Source organism: Vanellus vanellus (assembly GCF_965231255.1).
Source record: "Vanellus vanellus genome assembly, chromosome: Z".
Taxonomy (NCBI): domain Eukaryota; kingdom Metazoa; phylum Chordata; class Aves; order Charadriiformes; family Charadriidae; genus Vanellus; species Vanellus vanellus.
In genome coordinates, this window is record NC_138908.1 from 46,653,059 (window position 1) to 46,677,890 (window position 24,832).

The 24,832-nt window shown below is 39.0% G+C and overlaps 1 protein-coding gene across 1 annotated transcript in view; it reads left to right on the forward strand.

Moving 5' to 3' along the window:
• LOC309683528 (guanine nucleotide-binding protein subunit alpha-14) overlaps positions 1-24,832 on the forward strand; it is a gene marked incomplete at its 5' end in the record, with an annotated part of 80,120 nt that overhangs the window by 15,554 nt on the left and 39,734 nt on the right. The window contains one exon of the mRNA XM_082497827.1: positions 20,440-20,624. Coding sequence (XP_082353953.1) covers positions 20,440-20,624 — 185 coding nt within the window. The remainder of the gene's footprint in view (positions 1-20,439; positions 20,625-24,832) is intronic.

The following is a 24,832-nucleotide window of genomic DNA, read 5'->3' on the forward strand; positions in this document are numbered from 1 at the left end:
CTTAGTAAGTAATATTATGCTTAGTAGATAATATTTGACATAATTTTCTATAGTTAGACTACTTTTTGTTAATTTGTTTTCCTCTTTTGCTTTGGAGTTGAAATTCAAAGCTGTGTAGGATCAGGAAATACCTTTGTTACAGCCGCCCTTCTCCTATTAAACTTCTTCCCTTAATATAGGATGTTGCTATAGTTCTTTATATAGTTCTTGTGGCCAGGAACATGAAAGTTGATCAGGCATATTTAACCTTTGGTTATCTAAGTGGAGTTGCAGCATTCCTACTTACGGAATACTGTGATATGTTGGGTACTGGGGGACCACAGAGTTTGTAAAATAGAATATTATGTTATTCAATGACAGGAGGAAAACTCTTGTTTGAATTGTCAAAAAGTTAGATGCAGTCCTTGTGCAGATCAAACTATTTTTTATGGGTTTCTATAATTTATTCTGTTTCAGTTGGTTGGATGCTGGCAGTACCTAGGGAAAAATAGATTATTTTTTTTAAGAAAAGTTTATTTTACAAAATATTCAATTAAAACCTCTAAAGCCTTTTAAAAAATCCTATTATATAATCCCCATCACAAATTATTAATAATTTACTTAGCATCTCTGGTGACTGCAGATGACATGCGAGTATAGTTAAGTTCTCCAAAACATCCCCTGTTCTTCAGCAAATTTGCAACGTAAGAGGTTTCCTACTCTTTTTAGTTTACACTTTTGCGAGACATAGGCTCTTAACATATGCTATTGCCAAGTACCACACAGGAGATGCCTCGTTCACGGTGTTTGATGGTGCTACAGATTTAAGGAGTGGCTGCATCCTTTCTACTTCCTCAACAGCAGACAGACCCTAAAGGATTTGGGATAATTTTGGCCCTAGTATATGAAGTAAGAGGAGAGTATATCTGGAATGGGATTTTGTCTTTGGTGGTGCATAGATAACAAAATTGGAAGTTAATATGGAAAGACTGAAATTCAGGTGGCGTTTGCATTTGTCAAAGACTGCGTCAGTAAACCTTGCTCAGTTGCGGTATAATTTAATGATTCAAAGCTATGGGAGATCAAAAAATGGCTAAGATGAGTGTGGAATGGCCTTTCAGAAAATTATTTCAAGGCCGATACTGTTTGTCTGCTTTGCATCTGTGCATATAAAGTGGCAAAGTTAGAAGAAATGTGTTGAGAACAATTTACTTTGTATTTTAAGGATTATTTGGTTTCAAATTAACATTTTGTATGGCAAATTAGCTGTTTGTCAGCAATTTGATAAGCAATCTAATAAAGTTCTTTGGCTTTTGTAAATACTTAAATCCGCTCCTCCTGAAATGGCAATTTGTATCTTTTCTCAGAGTTATATATATCTACCCATAGCAGAGTCCTGCATTCACTGCACAGGACTTTGATGGGAGTTGTCATCGGTGTTCTTTCTTTTTGGAAGTGAAAGAAAACATTAACTATGGCAACAGCAAATTAGCCTCCTTGTGTTCAGCAGCACAAAGTGCTAATATAAGGTCTGACTAATTAAGGATCATATCAGAAAATATTTTAGAAAAAATAATTTGCAATGTATGTAGTTGAGCAATGTATTATTGGATCATACAGGGTGGGCGACTACTTGTGATTTAGAGGTAAGTCAGGAGTAATTCATGGTAGATTTTTTTTTTTTAAAAGCAATTTCAAGCAAGTGTCTAAGTCTCATATAAAGTTAAGAGAACGTAGGGTGCTAAATTGCTCAGATCCTTCAGAAGCAGTTAGGCTCCATCTGCCACAGGGCAAAAAAAAGTGATCCTGGTAGTTAGACTGTTAAATTTTGGTGGGAAATAACTTCTATTTTAATCGAGTGGTTACTATATCAGTCTATATATGTTTAGAAGATGACCTGGCAAAACTTTTGTGTAGTTCTGAGTAAGTGTTGATAGATCAGTGTTTAGACTAGGCCTCAAAATGACCTTTTGATAAAGTTTGAAGTCTGTGAATGCTGAGTGCTGCTGATCTCCCGCTTCTGCTTTTTGTCTCATGAGTAACTTGGGGTTTTGGTTTTCTCCCATGTACCACAGGGCTTGTCTGGATACTCCCACACCTTCTCTCGGGTTTGTGCCAAATACAGATGCAAAAGGCTGATGTTCAACTCTGCAGTCGCCATTCTTATGTCACGGAAGTAGTTTGTATTTCAGCGGTGGTGTACGTACCAGAGCTGAGATCCCTTGAGGAATCATTTCTTCCAGTCAGAGCCAGTCTAACTTTTATTCTAAGAGAATAAGGATGTCTGCTGCGCATGAAGTTTTTACTGTCCTTACGTTGTCAGTCAGAAGTGCATTATGGCTTCTGATTTAAAATCTATTTTCCAAATTCTCTCCTGTCTTCACAGCTGGTTTTATTAATGCAGAGAATGTAAGTAGTGAACATGACATGTGAGTGTCTTGATTGCGTTTCACCTTGGTTTTGGAAAGATCTGCTCCCAGCACTGCTGGAAGGACACAGAGGAGCTCTTTTGACAAATCTAAGGCTACTTATGGGTACAAAATGTTTAGTTGCTGCCTACATAAAGTTTCTTTCAGATTTTAGCTAGACTTCCTGGTGTGGTGGGGTTTTGTTTTAGTATTTTTATTTGTAAGCATCTTTTTTTACAAATGCATAATTGTCATCAGCAGTTGAAATTAAAAACACTTGTCATATGCTGTCATTCCTGTTTTGCCTCTATACCAATGGCATATGTAGCTGTATCTATGTAAAGAACAACTTTCTCTCCTTCTGCCATGTTAAAAAAAATATCTGTGTATTCTTACCGTCTTTTGCTTATAGCTCAAGAGAGCACGTTATCATGGTTCTTACAATTCTTCCGTGCAAGTTTGTGTTTCCTGATAATACTAGATTCTTTCTAGGCTTTTCTCTCTGTCTTTAGTTTCAAAATAGTCTGGCAGAGTAAGGAAAGCGAGAAACAAGTAGATGAAAGATTGAACACATATTCAAAATTGCTGTATGATGTGAGTGGGGAAGGAGGGAGATGGACATAATATTTTAGTGGTGGTAGCTTCCAGGTGTCCTAGGAGCAGGGAGCTACTGCCACGCTGGGATGCTAGACACAATGAACCTTATGTTCTGCTTGGCTCTCGCAGATGCACTAGTGGAGGCTTGCCTTGCCAAGGGACAAAGTTTTGCTGGTCAGCTTTACTTGCCGCGTTTCTATGCAATGCAGAAGGTCAGTGTTGCACTGAACTTGTAGAAAGGGGAAAGGAAGTGTTGAGATTACAGCCTTTTGGGGTGAAAAAAAAGTGAGGGGGGCATTGCATGTGCTAAGCAAATGGAAAAGTGGTGTTGCGAAGTGCAGTCAGGCATTTCCCACCTTTATAACTTGTGTGCCTTGTTAGTTCAAAATACTTTAAAAATGTTTAGAAGTTGCTATGTGGCTGCTGTAACAGGCTAAGTTTTTAATGTAAAACTGCCCCTAATGAGTACAAGCGTATGAATTGGCAGCACTGGAGCTGTTCCCTCCACCCTTGCGTTTCCATACACCGTGCCAGAGACTCATTGAGCACTGACACTCATTTTGATATGTCTGTTGTGACAACGCAGGGAAGGAGTTCTGTTTTCCTAAGCAAAGCCATGCATTGCTTGTATTGGTTTTCAGAGGCTTCCGCCTTTAGAATTCAGGTGTGGTGAAATCCACTACATTAACGACAGTGTTAATTGTTAGGGGGTTTCTTCTGCTGTTATTGAGAGCGAGGGTGTTGAGGATTGTAGGGATTTTGTGATTAATTTACAATCAAAGTGTTGGGATGAACATTTGTGAAGAAGTTTGTCCTACCACTTAATATAAGAAATAGTTGCCTTCCTAGTAGTTATCAAGGCTAACTCTGTACAGAACGTAGAAGAGATGAAACTCAAAGGATGAGTCTAGTTGGCATTTATTCATTGATGGTAGATGAGACATCTAACTAGTTTGTTTTGGCACTTGTGTTTGCACTGGACCTGTTCCTTCTGCTAACAACTAACAATATAATCTAGCAAGCTGAGAACAGGTATTTGGAGTTCTTGTCTGATGGATTTTGTAAGTTTTAAACAAGCTCTTTCTTGTGTTTAATTTTTGTTCCTACTTGTTACAGTACTTTCTATTATACACACAACACCAAGAACATAAACTGTTACTGGCATAATCCGGGACATCCTGCAGCAGCAAAAGATTTTCCATTTGGAAGCTATTTCACTGTTTCCTTTTATTTAGTACAAAAAGGGACTTTTAAAATAAATTAAAAAGAATATATAAAGTTTAAATTAAGAGAATGCATTTCCATGCTGAAAGCTGGTTGTTATCTATTGTGAGGATTGAGAAATCCAGGGAAATAAGGAAATTTGGTTCGAAGAAAAGATTCAAGTGTACCTTTTGTTCTGCTTCCCTAAATATGCATTTGTTCTGTCGGATATGTAGTTCCAGTATAGTGTAATGGAATGTGAAGCCTGGATTGTCTCTGAAGTTTCTGTAGCCCTTAGAGATTTGCTTACAAATCTCTTACAAGCACAGCTACTTCTTCGTTGCCAGCTGAGGGAAATGGAACATACGGCACCCATGGAAAACACAGGGTGCAAGCTGCTTTCCTGAAGAAAGGGAAGAAAGACAACGGTTTCTGGGAGGAAGGTGGGGCAGGATTAGGAAACTAAATAGTAGTCAAGGACGGTTACATGATTTCTTGTAGTCTACATTGATGTTATGACAATTAAAAGGAATATACTTCAGTTTGCTAAAATCAAAAGATAGAATTTGCTGACTTCTCAAGGAAGATTCAATTTAGCATGAATATTGCAGATAAAAATAACTAGCAGATTTAGCTTTTCCAGGAATACCAGGACCAGTAGGTGTGGAAGCTAATATACTTCATCAATGAAGAAACAGAATGATTTTTATTGTCTAGTAGGTTAACAGCACAAGTTAATAGTCATTGGATCATTTTGGGAGAAAGAGGGAAGGTGACAGAAAACCTCAGAAACTTTAGTATGTGTAGCTCAAATTAGTTCCTTGATATTTTTTCTCCTTAATTTTATTACTTATTAATATCTTAATCATGAAGGATAATTTAGAAATAAGCAAGACTATTGCAAAGTGGAGGAGCATTGCTGTGCCACTGTATACGGTTTGCTCAGGCTTACCTCTTCTCTGTGTGCTTGTCTCAGTCTTCCTGTTTAAAACATTTTATTATAAACTATGGCAGCTTACCTTCATTTGCATTTTCATTAAGCTATTCAGTAACATGTCATTCAGATTCTCATAGTCATACAGGAGTTTTCAATTTTTTAAAAGAATATGAAGAATATTTATAAATTAAAACCTACTGGTTGGTGTTGATAATCTCCTTAGGTTACTACTGTTTTGTTTTTTTTTCACTTTTTGACTAGCTGTTCTGCATTGTATAGGAAATTATTCTACTGCAGTGTAACTGCCAGCATTACAGGCAAAGTAGAGTGTTTTGGGGTTTTTTGCTTGTTTTGTTTTTCCTGGGACTAAAGCCAGCTGTAGTCCATCCAGAAAAGAGTGAGAGAGTTTTTCCAGTTCTGTTCTGGGGCTCAACACAGACTGTTTCCACACCCCCACCATATTTTTCTGCCTCTCATAGAAGTGGTGAGACTTGTTGGTTTTGGCTGGGTAGTTTTCTTCTGTCCAGTTTCTTCTTTTGTCTCTGGGAGAGAGGGGGAGATGTCTAAACATATAGAAATGAGAAAATAGATGACCCCTTATCTTTCTAGCCTATACATTTGAACCTGCTATGCACAGATGCCTTAAGCCTTTCAGCACAGAGATCGCTTGGTGCCAGAAAGAATGGAAGTGGGTCGCCCTGAGCCAGGGGGCAGAGCAAGTTTTGAAGGTTTGAGGATCACCTGTCATAGCAGTGTTCTCCTACTGCCTCAGTGAGGGCAGGAGGATTAATTTGAGAGGATAAAGCTAAATGGAACCAGGGCAACTTTAATTCTGAACTCCAGCATCCTATGTGAAGTTTTGGTGTATTTTAGAAGCATTTTTGTATTGAACTTACTGTAGGGTGTCTTAGCACATTGGCAGTTTCATTCTCCCAGATTCCATTCTTACAGAAAAGACGTTGTTACAACATCCTTCGTTGTGGAGGAGGAGAACATCTGGGCTTTGCAAGGAGTGCCCAGAATCCCAAGTGTGGAGGAAGGAATCAAAGGAAGGTGGATCAGCACAAGAGTGAGTGCTGAGCTTTGAAGGATGGTGTCTGGTCTTCAGTTGCATACCAGAACTTTTAATTTGTAGTTTTTCATTAACAGTAAGAATACTGGGGCCCAGATTATCTGGGGAGAGGTTGGTAGTCAAAAAAAGTGCAATACACTGTAAAGAGCTAGAGTGTGATTGCTTGGAAAATTACAGGAAAGGAAGCTACCCCCCCATGTTTATTCCATATAACACTGCTGAAACAAGATTTTGGGGACTGCATCAAGATCTATCAGGACATTGATCATCAGTAGTTTTTCCTTGGGAATGAGCTGGTAAGAATCTAATTTTGCCTGGTGCTGCTGGCCAAAATGCAACATTAGAATTAATCAAGGAGACTGATCTACTTAGCTTTGGACCTGTCAAACCAAAGCAATAGCAAGGCTGTCGTGTTGGATGTTCAGATATGTTGTGATCTAGAGAGGGTAAAGGAGTTGGCCTTCATCACATATGTTGGCGTACCTTGGTTTTCAATGTGTTTTAATTATAGTTGTTTTATTTGGTGTCTTTTTTACATTACAGTTCTATTTCGTGGGATTAGTAGTAGTTTGTAATACCTATTTGCCTGAAGGATTGCCTAGAAATTTAGCTAGAAACCTACAGACCCGAAGAATATACAGTCTCAATAAAGAAAAAGGATGAAGAATGGGAAGAAAAGAATATAACAAGGAAATTTCTGTTGGGTCTTCACCATTTTTTTATTTGTTGCCTGCTGGGACTTTTGCGAAGACTGTGTTTCCAAGAGTGCTAGCTAAAATGAGAGAAAAGGAAGAAGGGCATGGAAGAGACTAGAAGAGGGCAGAAGGGAACATATGAGAGATGGGTGAGACTGGAAAGGGATAGAGGGAGGATGGAGAGAAAGGGGATCTGAGAGACTGTGAAGGGAAGGAGAAAGAAGAGCACTGTGTCAGTCACCGTATGCTATTAACTTCTCTTTTTCCTTTACATTTAGAGAGACAAATCTTTCTCTTTCAAATCACATTGCTGTGTGGTAGAGCCTTGCTGGTAGTAGTTTTTCCAGCTTCTTGGTTTCATTTGATAGTGTGGTACTAAACCAAAACTTCTTTCTCAACACTGAAAGAAATCTCTCTGGATTCTTTTATCATGCTTATTTTCAGATCTCTGCCACATGAACTTCAGAGCCAAAAGAACTTTTGGCGGTTTTGCCATTCCATTACTTTTTAATTTGATGATGGTGTGATAAGGTAACTAATTGCAGTATCAGCCATTTTATACGATACAAATGAACCTTCCTCTTCAACCTTAATTGTTAATTATAAAAAATAAATACCTAGCACTAGTGGATGTGTACTACCTTTTTAATAATTATTTGCCCCATTTTGCATCTCTTTGTGATACTCTAATCACATCATTTATAGCATTCTTGAAGTGGAAACTTCCTGTCATTTATTTGCCAGTATCTGCAGGAATAGTCTAGGGTGAGGGTCAGGCAAACTATAAATTCTCATATTGCCCTTGTTTGGCACAGTGTTTCTCAGTCAAAGATGAGTTTTCAGACTACCACTTCCTTAAAATATTTACAAACATTCAAGTCTACATCCTGTCCATCAGTAAATAGACTAAATTTCCTTTGAAGTGAGTAGGAGCCACCCATGTATGTCAAAGGCAGGATGTGGCCTTTTATGGAGGGACATTGCTGTAATGGGACATGCACATGTTGGGGTTTGTTATTGTCATGGTTTAACCTGAGCTGGCAACTAGGACCACACAGCTGCTTGCTCACTTCTCCCCCTCCCCAGTTGGATGGGGAGAGAATTGGAAAAATAAGGAAAACTCATGGGTTGAGATAAAGATGGTTTAATAAGTAAAGCAAAGGCCACGCACACAAGTAAAGCAAAACAAAGAATTTATTCCCTGCTTCCCATGGGCAGGCAGGCATTCAGCCATCTCCAGGAAAGCAGGGCTCCAGCACGCATAGCGGTTACTTGGGAAGACAAAATGCCATAATTCCCAAAGTCCCCTCCTTTTTTCTTCTTCCACCAGCTTTATATACTGAGCATGACGTCTCATGGTCTGGAATATCCCTTTGGTCGGTTCGGGTCAGCTGTCCCGGCTGTGTCTCCTCCCAACGTTTTGTGCACCCCCAGCCTGCTCACTGACGGGGTGATGAGAGGACCAGAAAAGGTCTTGACTGCTGAGCAACAACTAAAACGTTAGTGTATCATCAACATTATTCTTATAGCACTATACCAGCTGCTAGTAAGAAATTTAACTCTATCCCAGTCCAAACCAGGACAGTTATGAAAGAACATCTCATGCCTTAGAATGTTTTGTTCACCACAGGTTGAAATTCATGTGTGTACTGTCTTCCAGTAATGTGTTTACTGGGAATTTCAATGCACTTCTAAATTCGATCATAGAGTGGGTACATTTTTAAGGCAAAATACATTTTAATAGCAAATTTGCTATCTTTTTCTAATGACCCAAGACTCTCAAATACACTTTTTTTTTTTTCCCCAGGTGTATGATACTTGTAAATGAGCATGTCCTGAGGCTCAGTACATTAACGTTGTAAGGTTGCCTTTGCTGAAGTCAGTCACCTGCAGTGTACTCAGGAATTGTAGCCATAGCAGTAAAAGCACTTGGCAATAAGCATTGAGGAGGGGTTACAGAAAGTCTGTCTTTGGTTTGGGTGTATGTTGCAGTTGGTTTAAAGTCAGTGGTTGGAGGATATGGATATCATCTGAAACTGCTACTGTTACTCCTGATGAAAGAGCTTTATATACATGCGTGCATATAGTTTATATCCTGTTTTATGACGTCAAGCTAGGCTGCACCCTCTTGTTGCTGCAGTCTAGTAATGACATTTTACTGTTCACGAACTGCAGCATTCACTGTTTCATGGGTTAATCTGGAAAAGGTACTTGAACTAAAAGAGTGAGATTTTAAAGCAAGGTATTGATCTGAAGCAGGACACTGATGCAGGGAAAGACTCAAGAATGATAGATCAGTTACTGCCTGAATTTCACTCATGAATATTCACTCATTCATATGAGTAATGTGAGACTATTGTGATATTTTTAAAGGAATAACCTCTCATAAACTCTGATTAATGAAACAATATTTCCACCCCACACCCCCGCCCCCCATGTCTGCTGGTGTAATTCCTGAGTGTGGTATTCACTGTGGCATGTTTGAAACTTGAGAACTAGCTAAACCAGTGAATTTGGATCTTAATGAGGTTATTAATTTCAGGATGAAGACTAAGGAAAGGGACAGATGATTTTGTCTTACTTGAAAGGGAAAGGAGCTCAGCTGAGGGGAGGGTTTAGGAATCTTCATTCCTATAGAAGTCTGTTAGGACTAAGGTAAGTTGTGCACTTACAGCTTTGGTGTGATGGTATTTTTCAGAGGGTTAGTTCAGCTGACTTTAATGAGTTACTACTAAGTGATGTTGGTGCAGGAGAAAGAACATGAGCTGAAAGGTTTTCAATTATGTCCTTGTAGGATAAGCAGCTTTACACATTTGTCTCGCTGGAAGGTTACAGCTGTTACAGTTTCAGACTCAGCTTTGCGGTTGCTAGATATGTAACTTTTTCACAGAAATTTTGTAGAACCTTGGTTTCAGTTCTCTGTCACTGAAAGAAGTTGGGTTTTTTAACCTTTCATTAATCTTTCATTCTCTGTCAATAAGTTGTATGCTTTGTATAGCATCTCCTTATGTAAATGTTAAGTTCGATTTATCGGAAGTACATAACATGAACGATCTTATTAATATGAAAACATTTATCCAAGGAGACCATCATTAAATGACAGCTGGACAGCTAGAAGTAGCCTTGTGTTTGCATGCCCTGACCTCAGCCATCTTGATATCAGCTGGAGGGACAACACTGCATAAGCAATTTAGGAAGTTCCTGGAGACCATTGATGACAAATTCCTGACCCAAGGGACAGAGGAACCAACAAAGAGAACCGGTCTGCTGTACCTCATACTCACAAACAAGGAAGGACATGTTGGTGATGTGGAGGTGGAAGGCAGCCTTGCCTGCAGTGACCATAGAGCAGAGCTCAGGATCCGCAGTGGAGGGAGCAGGGCAAAAATTGAGATCACAACCCTGGACATCAGAAGAGCAGACTTGGGCCTCTTCAGGGATCTGCTTGAAAGAGTGATGTGGGATAAGGCCCTGAAGGGAAGAGGGATGCAAGAAAATTGATTGATACTCAAGAATTGCCTCCTTCAAGCTCAAGAGTGGTCCATCCCAACAAGCATGCAGCCAAGCAACAAGCTGTAAAACAGGCACGTACTGATAGACAAGGAGCTCTGAGCAAAACTGAAATGTAAATAGAGACTATATAGAAGGTGTAAGCAGGGACAGGTAACCAGGGTACACAGAGATGCTGTCTGAGAATGCAGAGATGAGGTTAGAAAAGCCAAAGCTGAGTAGAGTTGGGTCTAATGATGGATGTCAAAAGCAACAATAAGGGTTTCTATAAGTACATAAGTAGCAAAGGAAGACTAGGGAAAATGTGGGCCCATTGCTGATATGGGCAGGGGCCCTGGTGACACAGGACATGGAAAAGTCTAAGGTACTGATTGCTGCCTTTGCCTCAGTCTTTACTAGTAAAGACATCAGAAAAGTATTCAGAAATCTAAGGACCCAGAGACCAGGCAGAAAGTGTGGAGCAAGGAAAACATACCTTTGGTGGAAGAGGATCAGGTTAGAGAATAATTAAGCAAACTGCATATATGTAAGTCCATGGGCCCTGGTGGGGCCCCCACAAGTACTGAGGGAGATGGCTGATGTCATAGTGAGGCCACTCTCAATTAGTCATAGTGGCTGGAGGCTGGAGGAAAGCAAATGTCACCCCCATCTTCAAGAAGGGCAAGGACACAGAGAACTACAGGACGGTCAGCCTGCTCTCAGTCCCTGGGGAGGTGATAGAGCAGCTAATCATGGAAACCATTTGCACATTAAGAACAAGAAAATCAACCAAGGTGAAGACATGCTTGACTAACACGATAACCTTCTATGATGAAGTGACTGGCTTGGTAGATGAAGTGCAAGCAGTAGATATTGCTACCTAGATTTCAGTAAGGTTTCTGACGCTGTCTGCTGTAAGGTCCTCACAGAGAAGCTGATAAAGTATGAACTGCATGAGCAAGCAGTAAGGTGGATTTAAAACTGATTGAATGGCCAGGCCTAGAGGGTGGTGATCTGTGGCACAAAGTCTGGTTGGAGGCCAGTAACTAGCAGTGTACCCTGGGGATTAATACTGGGTCCAATCCTGTGTAACATCTTCATTAATGATCGGAATGACGGGGGAGAGTGTACCCTCAGCAAGATTGCTGATGACACCAAAATGGGAGGAGTGGCTGGTAAACCAGAGGGTCATGCTGCCATCCAGACCTCCAGGACCTAAACAGGCTGGAGAAATAGGCAGACAGGAACCTGATGCAATTAAACAAAGAGAACTGAAAAATCCTGCACGCGGGGAGAAACAACCCCAGGCACCAGCTACCGTGGGCTGACAGGCTGGAAAGCAGCTTAGCAGAAAGGCCCTGGGGGTCTTGGCAAACACTAAGTTGAACACGAGCCAGCAGTGCGCCATTGCAGCAACAAAGGTTAATTGCACCCCGGCTGCATTAGGAGGAGTGTTGCCAGCAGGTGGAGGGAGGTGAGCCTTCCCCTCGCCTCAGCGATGGTGAGGCCACACCTGGAGTGCTGGGTCCAGTTCTGGGCTCCCCTGTGCAAGAGAGGAAGAGCCACAGAATCATCAGGGGAAGTTGTTCCTGAAAAGTTCTTTTGTTTCCTATTTAAAGCCTGTCCAGGTGCTACTATTTATAGGGTACACACATGCATGCCCATGTGTGCTTGCATCGTCTGTGATCTCCTTTTCTATATTTTTATAAAATTATTTAAAAAATACTTTTAGTATTAATATTCTCAACAGTAGCAGACACTTTTTATGGGGGGTTGGTATCGTTTGCATGTTAAGCATGTGAGCTCTTTTACAAAGCCTCATATCCCATGTGCAAAACCTTGGAAGATTTGACCAGAGGTGTTAAGTTTTGGTTCCAATACTGATTTTCCTCTGATGCTTTCCTTCAAGTCAATGACTTCAAATAGTGGAATGAAGACTTACTTGATCCTGTGCTTTTACAGCACAAAAGAGCAGAATGAGCTGTGGAACTTTTGCTTTATATAATTGGTCCTCATTCAAAATTTATGTATTTAAGCTTTTTTTACTTTTCTAAGAATCCTGTGAAGGAATGGCTTATTTGCAGATATATTGTCACCTCCAACTTTATACTTAGTAGCAGAAATAACATGGAAATAGTGAGGTATGTAGGTGCCAAATTAGTGGTGCCAGTGCAGAAGCAGACATTCAGCTATATGCATAGCACTAATCCGTATGGACTTATAAATCATTAAAAAAAAAGTATACTGTTTTTTTTCCCTACAGAGCTTTTGATGGTGATTATTAAATATGTTTTGAGCCTCTCCCTCTGTTAATTTAACTTTGGAAATTGCAAAACTCTTATTCTTAATCATGTTCCCTGTCATCAGCAGGGGAAAAGTCACCAGAATGTGCTTTTAACATGTGGGATTTTAGAATGAATGAGAGCTGTTTCCCTGGTAACAGATGTGGAAGATGGTTTTGAATCCTACAGAATATGAATGGAGTATCTGAAATAGCTGCTGGTTTTGGGGGGGTTGTTTTTTTGGTTGTTCCCTCCCCACTCCACCCCACCCCCATCAAATTTGTTTCTTTATACATTTATGGTGGGGTTTTTTTTGTATTGTTGGCTACTAAAAAGCAACATATAATACTTCAGAATATTGCCTGGCACAGATATCAGGAATGCTTATTGGTAAATGAACAAGAGAAGTGAAAACACATTTTATTTTTTGGTTACATTCCTACTGGAAAACAAGAACTAACTGTGCATGAGTCGTAGAGATGAAATCTGTTTTGGCTTTTCCCCAGGTCATTAAAAACACTGTCTTCTCCCTTCCTTGTAGTAGTGGAAATGGTTGTGACTTTGTTTTCTTGTAACTATGTGCATTATATTGTGCAGCTGATTTCAGTGTTTAATATGGTACTTCCATAGTAGTTAACAGAATGGGCAGAGTAATCCTCTAAGATTGCTGAAAGACTATAAGGATTTTCCTTTCTGATAAACCTCAAAAATTTCCTTTCCCCTGCTTCAGGTCTCCTCCTTGAAATAAACAGAATTTCATTCTGTACAATTTTTCTGCCTCTTGTTTTAAAAAACATAAGTTTTTGTTGCTCTAGCATTATAAATTTTCAGTAAGTCAGGCTTATTTACTTGAAAGCCATTTTTGTTATGCCCACATTTGTGCAGTAGGACCATTTAGTTCTATGTATCAAAGTGTTAATCCTACAGTTACAAAAAGATGTTTTAATCTGTAAAAGTTGAACAAGCCTAAAAACTGCAATACAAAATATTGCAGATCCTGTTTAAACATAGTATAGTTTTTGATGCAAGCAGCAAATCTAATTTACTTACTAAATGTTGGTATCTTTATTCTCATAATTATTTCTGCCCATGAAATAGCTATTTTTGTTCCAAAAATAGCTATTTTTCTGTAAAGAGAGTTAGAAATGTGGCCTGTCGTAGAGGTTTGAGAGCAGAGGCTTGAGGCTGCTGAGTTTTGCAGAGCTGGTAAGTCAGCTATAGCTATAAACATGATTCTGTCAGTGAGCCTTTTCCAATGGTCACTCCTAACTGCAGAAGAGGTTTAATACTAGATTCTGATTTAAAGACGGCATCGAACATTACATTTACGATGCTGTACCTTACCTTTTTGTTTTATTTGTGTCATTTTGACTTCATCGTGTTTATCATGCTTTACCACAGGGACAATTGGGAAGGTAATACAGACTTCTCTTGCTTCTGCTGGGACCAGGGGTGTTGCTCATGCAGATATCCAGCGAGCTGGTCCTTACCAGCACCACAGCGGTTGAGTGAGACCAAGCTACCAGGGCAAGAGTGAAACCTGTTGTCATGCAGCAACAGGTGAAATATATTTGTCTACCGACTGATCTCCATCTATTCAGGTATGGCATAGCCAGGTCTATACTGTAGATGAAGGTAACATTGCCATTTGAGAGCTGATAACGGTGAAGAGCAACCCGGATCTCAGCCATTTGAACTGCTCGAGTGTGGATTTATAGTGGGCTTTCTGACCTCTGCAAAGCTGCTGTTCTGATGTTCTTAATGGTGGTAGGATTAGTAAAAATAGTTGTTTAGCTTTGCTCTGTCCTTAGCAATTACAGCCTTCTAGTTTTGTTGTGGCTGTATTCACAGTCTGCTCGTTGATGTAATTAAGTTGCACACACAAAGTCCTTAGGAAAATGCGAGCATAGAGTTGTGTTGTTTGGGGTTTTGGTGTTTGGGTTTTTGTTGGTTGGTTGGTTGGTTGGTTGGTTGAGGTTTTTTTAATAACTTGTTTCCTCCATAAAGAACTGAGATATTAGACTTGGAAAGTAAAGCTGACAGGCAAAGGGGGAGTTAAGGACAAAAGAGACAATGGCCAAAACAGATACAATGTTTTATTCCTTGAATTAAATGGCAAAATTCCAATATTTCTTTTTATTGAGAAAGTGGATTTGGGAAGGTAACACCTATGTTTCAGTCAGTAGTTGGAAGCAGAGGAAAAAAAATGAATGCTTGAAGTGACTGGGAGGAGGATAAATATGTGACATTAACCACTGAATTTACATCTCACCTTTTGAGAATACTCTGTCTCTTGACCTAGTCAGTAAAATATGTATTCCATATTTGGGCAATAATGATTCAACAGATAATTTCCTGAAGGTAAATACACTAAAGGTATGCTGGGCAAGTTCTTACCACAAATTGCCCTTGCCCAGAGAAGTTGTGGAAACTCCATCCCTGGAGGTGTTTAAGGCCAGGCTGGATGGGGCCTTGGGCAACCTGGTCTAGTGGGAGGTGTCCCTGCCCATGGCAGGGGGGTTGGACCTGGATGATCTTCAAGGTCCCTTCCAACCTAAACCATTCTATGATTTTATGACATGTCAGTGAGGAGTAAAATACACTTTGCTTGGGTTTTTTTTGTTGTTTTGTTTTGTTTTTACACAAATAACCTTTTTAAACTTGCTTGTAATAAAAGAATTCCAACACGTTGAAAATATATAGCCATGTTTTAAAGACCCTCATTCTCTAATCCTTCTAGAATGAGTGGCATTAAAACGTGATTATATACCTCCAAGGTATATCATACATCAATATTTTGTTGTTCTATTTTCTACACTTTCTGTACTTCCTGCTTTTTATTACCCTATTACCATTTTTATTATTCATAATGTGAAAACTGTGCTCCATTTTCTTAAGCCCCACTGCCTGAAGTCTTAAAACACAAGTTCCAATTGGTGTGTCTCCATTTGTTTTCCAACTACTTTAATTAAAAAGATACGCAATCCAAATCTGATTGTGTATGCAGTTCCATCCTGAACTGCAGTCATCTTTAGCTTAATATCTCACAAGTATGCATATCGGCATGACTACTCCATATTCACTCTTTGAAAGCCCTGCCACTTTTATAATATGCTTTAAAATGATGCTCTGTCAAGATGTGCTTCAAAAGCCTTGTTTCATTTTAAGCTAATAAGACCTGAAGATTTTTCTAGATGGCTTATGGGAATGGAGAAACAAAGAGCATTTTTTGCTGGATTGGCACAGAGACTCTGTGTTCTGGGTTTATGACAAGAGGCACAGCTAGGCGCATAAGGAGTCGCTGGAAGGAAGAATACAGAAGGAAGACTGTGCACTCTACTTAAGGTCAGGGTAGGGAGCACAAAGCTTTTAAATCAACTTGTATTCAGGATTATGAGACATCAAGGGGTGTAGCAGGGTGGCTCTGTTTATTACTTGTGTATTTCATACCTCTTTATAAATCACTTGAATAGACAATTTTTGTTTGCTATAGGTTGATATAGATTAGATCAAGTCATAGAATCATAGAATGGTTAGAGTTGGAAGGGACCTTAAAGATCGTCTAGTTCCAACCCTCCTACCATGGGCAGGGACACCTCCCACTAGACCAGGTTGCTCAAAGCCCCATCCAACCTGGCCTTGAACACTTACAGGGATGGGGCATCCACAACTTCCCTGGGCAACCTGTTCCAGTGCCTCACCACCCTGACAGTAAAAAATTTCTTCCTAATATCTAATCTAAATCTACTCTCTTTCAGTTTAAAACCATTACCGCTTGTCCTATCACTACACTCACTGATCAAGAGTCCTTCCCCTTCTTTCCTGTAGGTCCCTTTTAGGTACTGGAAGGCTGCTATAAGGTCTCCCTGGAACCTTCTCTTCTCCAGGCTGAGCAACCCCAACTCTCTCAGCCTGTCTTCATGGGAGAAATGCTCCAGCCCTCTGATCATCAGATAATAATAAATCAGATAATAATAAAATATTAACCTTAAATTTCTTTAAAAATTAAATTTGATACAGGCAGGGAAGAACTCTTGCTTGGATTACAGATGATGATCTCTTCAAACCTGGCTCCATCTACCTTTGGTGGTTTTGGGTCTTGGAATAAAGCCTTTCTTTAAAAGCCAAAATTACACTTGATTTTACCACATCGTTGCATATCCCTGACAGTGAAATTAATAGTTGCACAATTTTTTTCCTTTATTTCAAAAATTAGTAGAGGGCACTGTTGTAATGTGATAGGACTGTTTATTCTGAGTTATATAAAAATTTAGGCCAGCAATTCAACCTGGATTAATCAGAGTATTTTGCTCTCAAGTATAAGGGGTTTACTGGCAGCAAAAAAAGGTGGTGGTGGGGGGTTGTTTTGTTTTTAAACTCAGTTGTATTTGAATTGTATTTATGTTGACTTTTTAAAGCTAACGTGCCAGGACTGCCGTTCTGAGGGCTGTGAAATATAATATAACATCAGCATTTCCCATTCACATGTATTCTAGCATATCTCAATGTTCCATCTCTCTCAAGTAACCCAATACAATGCCAAAATTAAAGAAATCCCGAACATTTGTGGAAAGAACAGCTATATTAATCTTATTTTTGCAGAGAAAATATTAAATATTTCAATCAGTGCTTGGTTAAAAAGCAATACATAATACATAAACATATTAAAATACATAAAATATTACACTTTCCTATGTTACCTGGGTTTTGCTTGCTGTTACTATTAATGGTTGGAGTCCTGCAGTTGCATGATCTTTCATTAAAGTGATACTATGGTCTGCTATGGTACTGAGTATGATGTGGTGGGCACTCACAGCATTTTCCTGCTTTATTATATCTGAAGATGTAATGTTCAGAGGGCCTCTTTTCTCATTGTGCTGATGTATTTTCGACACCTAGTGGTACTAAGTGTAAATTACTAGAAGTTTGTTAATGGCAACACTGTTTTACCAGCAGTAAATTCTTAGTGGAGAAGGGAAGCAAGTTAATTGTTAAACTTCTGTAAAATTACAGTGAAGGTTTAAGAAGAAAGTATAACAGGTATTTTTTTGCTCCTGTACCATCCTTCAGTTGGGGAAGAACAAGAAAAGGCTGTCCAACGCCCTCTCATATAAAAGCTCTGTGGGATAGCAATGGATTTGTTCAGTCACGTCACACAGATGCTGAATAACAGGAAATATAGAGGAAATGAAAGGTATTGTGGGAAAAGGGTTGAGGAATTACAAGAGAAATTTTTGTGCTAAGTGTTAGTCAAGTTTGTAAGTATGACTGAAAGCTGCAGGAGGATATCACAAGAGTGGGCAGGGAAATGGCCGGTAAAGTTAGTTGTAGATCAGTATAAAATAATGCAGATGGAGAACAAATAGCATATGCATTCTGTCTTTTTTTTAAATTAATTACAGTACAGGTAACACAATGATGCCACTTCATAATCTTAAGTTTTGGCAGCACCTTAGTATTTGAAGTTTTGGTATTCTGGGTATATCTCAGAGGTAAACAGAACTGAGAAAGCTTCAACAAAGGTTGAAGGGGTGACCAAGTTCTGGAGCGTCTTCCAGCTGAGAACTGAACTGACCTGGTTAGGATTCTTCACCCTAGAAAAAGTACAGCTCAAGGTGAATACGTGTGGTGGGCTGACTTTGGCTTACCTCCAGGTACCCACCAAGCTGCTCTACCGCTCCCCCTTCTCAACAGGACAGAGGAGAAAATATGATGGAAAAATTCATGGCTTAAGATAAAGACAGGGAGATGATTTACCCATTACCATCACAGATTTGACTCAGGGAAATTAATTTAATTTATTGCCTGTTAATAACAGAAGGACAGTGAGAAACAAGAACAAATCTTTAAACACTTCCTGCTACCCCTCCCTTCTTCCCAGGCTCAACTTCATTTCTGACCCTTCTACCTCCTGCACCCCGAGGGGTGCGGGTTGTGGTCAGATTGGAACACTTCGTCTCTGCTGCTCCTCCCATCTTGCGCCCTTCCCCTGCTCCAGCATGGGGTCCCTCTCACAGGGTAGTCCTTCACAAACTTGTCCAACATCAGTCATTTCCAAGGGCCGCAGTTCTTCAAAAACTGCTCCAGTATGTGTCCCTTCCATGGGCCACAGGTCCTGCCAGGGGCCTGCTTCTGCATGAGCTCTTCCCAGGCTGCAGCTTCTCTCAGGGCATGCCCACCTGCTCAGGTGTGGAGCCCTTCATGGGTGGCAGTGTGTATATCTGCTCCACCATGATCATCCATGAGCTGCAGGTGGACAACCTGCTCCACCATGGTCTTCTCCATGGGCTGCAGGGCAATCACTGCTCTGAAGTAGAGAGCAGAGGTGCCTGGAGCACCTCTTCCTCTCCTTCTTCACTGACTTTGATATCTGCAGGGCTGTTTCTCTCACATTTTCTCACTCCTCTCTCACATGGCTGTTGCAAAGCTTTTCTTACCCTTTCTTAAATATGTTATCACAGAGGCACTACCAGCTGATGGGCTGAGCTTTGGCCAGCAGTGGGTCCCTCTTGGAGTTGTTGAAACTGGCTCTGTCTGACATGGGTGAAGCTCCTGGCATCTCCTCACAGAAGCTGCCCTTGCAGCGCCCCTAGCTTACCTAAACCTTGCCATGTAAACCCAATACAATAAGACAGAAGTGTCTAAGAGTTTGTGGAGAAGGTGGGGAGGTGGGGAAGATTTATTGAATACAAGAAACAGCAATGGAACTGGTGGATCCAGGCTCAGAAGAAATTACGTATCATGGATGATAGAGCTCCAAAACTCCTTACTAAGATGCGTTGAGGATGCAAAATGTTTCCATAGCTTTAAGGAGAGACCTGCTCAAGTACTTGGGAGATACAGTAAGGCTATCAAATAGGTAGCATTCAGCTAATGAACTTGTAAGCTAAGTCCTAACTTTTAAGATACAGTGAGGGTTTTGTGGAGCAAGTGTCATATATTCTGGCCCCTCTTTTTACTCTTCTCTTGGCTGCCACTTACAAACTTGGTTGGAGATGGGACACTGCCTAAATGGACCCTTGATATGAATCAGTGCCGACATTTTTCTGTAGTAAGGGTAATAGGAGAGAACAGAGGAACAAGGCTTACGTCCTGAAAAATATTAGGAAATACATTGTTATGTCCTCTAAATGGGCTTAAATAAATACGTACGTGCAAAATATTATATGAATTATGTAAGTTCATATATGACTTTATAATATTTGTCTGTTAGGATTTTTTTAAAATAGAATCAGTAATTCCCAGAGTATCTGACAGTAAAAATGCATTTTTTGTAACTTCACTTAGCATGTTTTCAATTAGTACTTATATAAGAATCAGTAAAAATATCAAACTAGGTAATGTGGCCTAATGATAAAATTCTTCCCCAAGTTCAGTATTAAGGTGTAAATGGTACATAAACTTCATACAAAGTTCTCAATATTGAGGAATTTGATCCTCACACACAAAAAAGTTTCTTTCTTTTGTACTCACATACCTTCCTTGTTTTGTAATCTGACTTCTACCTATAGGATGTTTAGATTAAACATTGTAAGATGTATTACAATAAGATACTTTTACATACCTTTTACCAAAAAAAAACACTCCCAAGCCCAGCAATGCAAATACTATGACTGAAACAATATAGATTATGGAAAATGGAAAATTCAGTTAATGGTGACTCTTATGCGTGCTCAGATAAGGTGCACGTCCTTGTATGTGTATTTAGAAATATTCTCAACTGCCAGGATTTGCAAATACAATACTTTTTGTCTCTCTCTTCTTTCTCCTCCCCCAGGCACAGGAGAAAGTGGCAAGAGTACGTTCATTAAACAAATGAGGATTATTCATGGATCAGGTTACACAGAAGAAGACAGGAAGGGCTTCACAAAACTGGTTTACCAAAACATATTTACTGCCATGCAAGCAATGATCAGAGCCATGGATACTCTCAAGATACAGTACACATCCAAAGAGAATGAGGTAAGCCAGTACAAAGAAAATTGTAGTTTCAGTTTGTGAAATTTCAGTTTTTACACAGATTATCTGAGTCATAACCTTCTACAGGCAGAACCTGAAAAAAACATATGTCTTGTGGGGAGTTTGGTGCCCCACCATCTGATTCTACAGAACAACGGGGAGTTCCTAGTGGAAAGAGGGGCAGGGTGATCAGGGATGGAAAGGACCTGGTTAGGAAGGGTGAATTTTCAAAGTTGCAAGCTGGCAATATGTACAAAAAAAAAAAGGGGGTTTTTTTTTGGAATCTAAGTTGCAGAGTTAGTCTGTGCATGACAGGAATATGCGGACAGAGCCTGGTTTGTCAATAGCGCTCCAGAATGAGGAATTTTGTGTCTGTTGTAGGAAAACATCCGATCTGCTTGATACTGGTATGCTTTGAAACATACCATCTAGAGCCCTTTTGTGGATTTGGTAGCAACCTTTATGTCTTAACTTGAAAATGTAGAACGTGTTCTCCAACTGTTTTTTAGTTTCAATTACATTTTTTGTTTCAGTTCTTAGATTATAGAACTATACAAAAGAAATTCTGTTTCTGTTGCATCCTTTGTATCCGTCCATTGCACCAGTTGCTTGAGTGTCATGAAGAATATGTAAGCAAATTATTGGGTAATATTTATTTAAATTAAGAGGGATCTCCAGTTGGCTAAATTTTAGAAATTGTAGTGTTAAGACAGGAAAGACTGTGTAGGAAATATCAAGGCAGAAGTAATTTGTAGAATGTATGGGTTTACTGACTGAAATACGATGTAAAGAAAATACAGTTAATAGTGTAATTTTCATTCAAAAGATATGATTGCATATGAACAATAAAAAAATTATAATTGGATTTTTTAATTTTTAAGTTGGTTTGTGTTGTTTATTCTCCTTAGAGTTATAGAGAAGAGGGATAGAAAATGTTATTTAAAATAAAGGACTGAGAAATTAAAATCTTTTATTTTTTAACACAAAACAACAGGTGGTGTTAGCAAAAACAAACTTTGGACTTCAGAGGGCTGAGGTTTTAGGGTAGTTCTTTCCTACGTAAGAAAAATATTCTGAGGGTTAATAAGTTGTTTGTAAAACACCTTTAGAACTTTAAGAAGGCGACAGTTACAGAAATGGCAAATGTGGTTGTGAATGTACTTCATCCTATTTCAGATGTGTATATTTTGATGAATAATGATGATAATCAAAATCTATTTGAAGAAATACATTTTCACTGCCTCTTGCTGAGTTTTACTTTTGTTTTTTTTCTTGCCATTAAGAACGAAATTCAAAGACTTAATTAGCAGCAAAGTTTTTCTTGTCCTGGGGGCTGAGAGCTGAGCTGGATACATTCCCATAACACACTATTCTGACTAAACTGTCATGATGATAGCTGTGCTGCCAGTGCCTTCAGATTCAGAAGATTATAATGCTCTTTTACAGTTGTTGGAGAGAGGCAGAATTTGGTCTTGTGCTGCTTTATTAAAGGTAACAAAGTGCTAAGCAGTAGGAACACAGTTTGGCAAGCTCAGCTTCACTGGCATTTAGGAAGCGAAGTCATTTTTGCTTACACACAGAGAAACTCTTGAGAGACAACATGAAAATAACCACGTGTCACTCCGGTCACTTTGCAGGAGACGACTGCATTTTAATCTTTCATTTAGGCGATGAATATAATTCAAAGTACTATAAATCTTGTAATTGCCTTTCATTAAAGTATCTTAGGCCTGTAATGAAAAACACTCGACAGCAACAATGATAACCAGAGGAGCTGTGATTCTGCTGTCATAATTGTGTTGTGAAGGTGTGTCCAGTGACCATACAGAAATTGTCCAGTGTGCTCCTCCACATTTCCGTATGCCCATCTTGGTGGCATGCCTTCTTTTCCCTGAAAAATGTGTTTCCCTCTGGCCCTTCTATTAGGTTTTCTTTCTTTCTTTCTTTCTTTCTTTTTCTTGTATCCAGTTTGTGCTTTGACCAAGTCAGGTTTTCTCCTCTGTGGCCTCTGGCTGCCGAATATCTTCATTTAATGTTTTTGTATTGGAGACCAGATCGTTCGGCACTATGTGTCTCTTCCCTGTAAGTGTGACGTGTGTGAAAATCCATAACTCATATATGCATAGAATGGCCAAAAAGGCCACATAATGCTCTTAATGTTTACAAAAAAAAAAAAAGGCAAGTTTTGCAGAGGTGTTTAAAGAGGTTTCTTATTGCTGTTGTCAACTGCAAGTATTTAAGTAAATGGTCTGACTTTCTATAGATGCTGCATTGAGATAGGAAGGGGTTTTCATTTTGTATTGATTTGAAGTTGCTTGGATGAAGTATTTATCTATATAGTCATGCTTGACCTTTAACTTTAAATGAGCAGGCAATTTTGATCCTAATTCCAAGTGTTTTGTTCTTTGGGATACTTTGTCTCACCCTCAATTTGAAGTTGGAAGGTATCATAGCATAATTTGGGTATATTTTAAACATAAATCCTACAGGTGTTTAGGAACCTAGTAATTCAAGGAATTATTATAGTACTGTCTAAACTCCACAATTTGGAATTGGTTGTTTCTTCTTCTTTTTTTTTTTTTTTCTTCTTTTTTCCTGTTATAACCGCTCTATGAACTTTGCTACTAGAGGTGAACTAGTTGGGGGGGTGGTGCGTGGGGTGGAGGAACTAATATTTGTTATCTATATGTCGCTTTTCTCAATGTCATAGAGTGGAAATTGGTAAATTGAGTGTTGGTTAAGCAGCCAGTTACAGCACAACATGATCTACAGTCTCTGAGGATAGTCCTCTATGAGGGCCTAAATCAGCTACTTTTACGAACACTTCTTCTTTCCATATGATAATAGAGACTGTCAAAAAGCAAGATAAAAGTTAATGGCAGTCTGTCTCTTGACTTCTTTGAGAAATTGTGATTGAGTTAATGTGAATATTAAGATAAATAAATTAAAAAAAGGGATGTACTTGTGAGGCACAGAGAAATAGAAAAACAGCTGATAGCTGCGAAGTAGTGAAAGCTCTTTTTTGCTGTCCAAATTTTTTTTAATTAACTTAAAGTCAAAGTGTAGGAAAAGAAAACTTCAAACAGGAGGAGGAAGAAATCAGGTGATGTTGGGGGAAGGGAAAATACAGCATTCCATTTGTGGAATTCCAAATTCAGTTTGTCAATCTTAAAAGGTAGATTTAAAAATATTTCTTGGTTGCTTGACTGCGCCGGCCAGTCACATCTTGCTGGATGATGTTAGTTTTTTCTGTAGTACAAATATGCAGAAGAAAAAAGTTGTTTAAGCCTACCTGAACTGGAGATGCAACAGAGATTTTAAAAAATTAGTCCACTGCAACTTTTCTGTCATCTTCCAAACTTACATGTATACTATATTGCATGAAAATCACTCTCTTTTCCTTCTCCACTTTAGGCAACATTAGAAATTTCAACTTATTTGCATTTAAAGAAAAAAAAAAGTATACACTTAGCCCACTGGGAAGACCTTTTTATATAGCTGTTCAGGATGAGAATCATAGAATAGGAATTCAGTCCTGTTATTGTGGGTTGGTTTGTTTTTTAAAATACCCTGGTAAGATGACTGTGCATATGTTTACAATTAACAACAGATCTTTGTAGCAGTATGAATAATTACTTTTTTCCTAAGGAGGAAAACAGAATACTGTGTAAAAATGATTTTCAGAAAGAGGTCGTCATGTTGCATCTCTAAAACATTTCTTACTTTCAGTAAGTAGTACTGTTGTGTCCTTCTGTCTTACAAATTTGCCCCAGCATAAGTGTGTGTCAACAAAACTAATATTTTTCTGAACAAAAGAAGTATTACAATGCCAAATGAATTTTACAGGACAGGTAATTAACTTATGTCAGAAAAGGGGAATGCAAAAAACAAGTACAGTAAGATGAGATTTGGGAATTACTGAAGGAAGTCATGTAGCTAGGACAAACGGAAGACACAGCGAAGAGTAATTATTGGTTTTCATTGCACGTTTGCATGTGAAGATGTGGAAAATGACATAATACAGTTCTCTCCATTTTTTTAAACCTTATCAGACAAGACATTGCTTATAGCAGGTGCTTTATTTTAACAGTAATCTGATATTATTAACATTACTTTATGCTTTTAAGAGTACTTTTTTATTGCAATCAAATTTAACTTTAAAGATGCAGTACTTTGGTAACTGATTTTCATTGTGCTAGCCTTAATGCAGG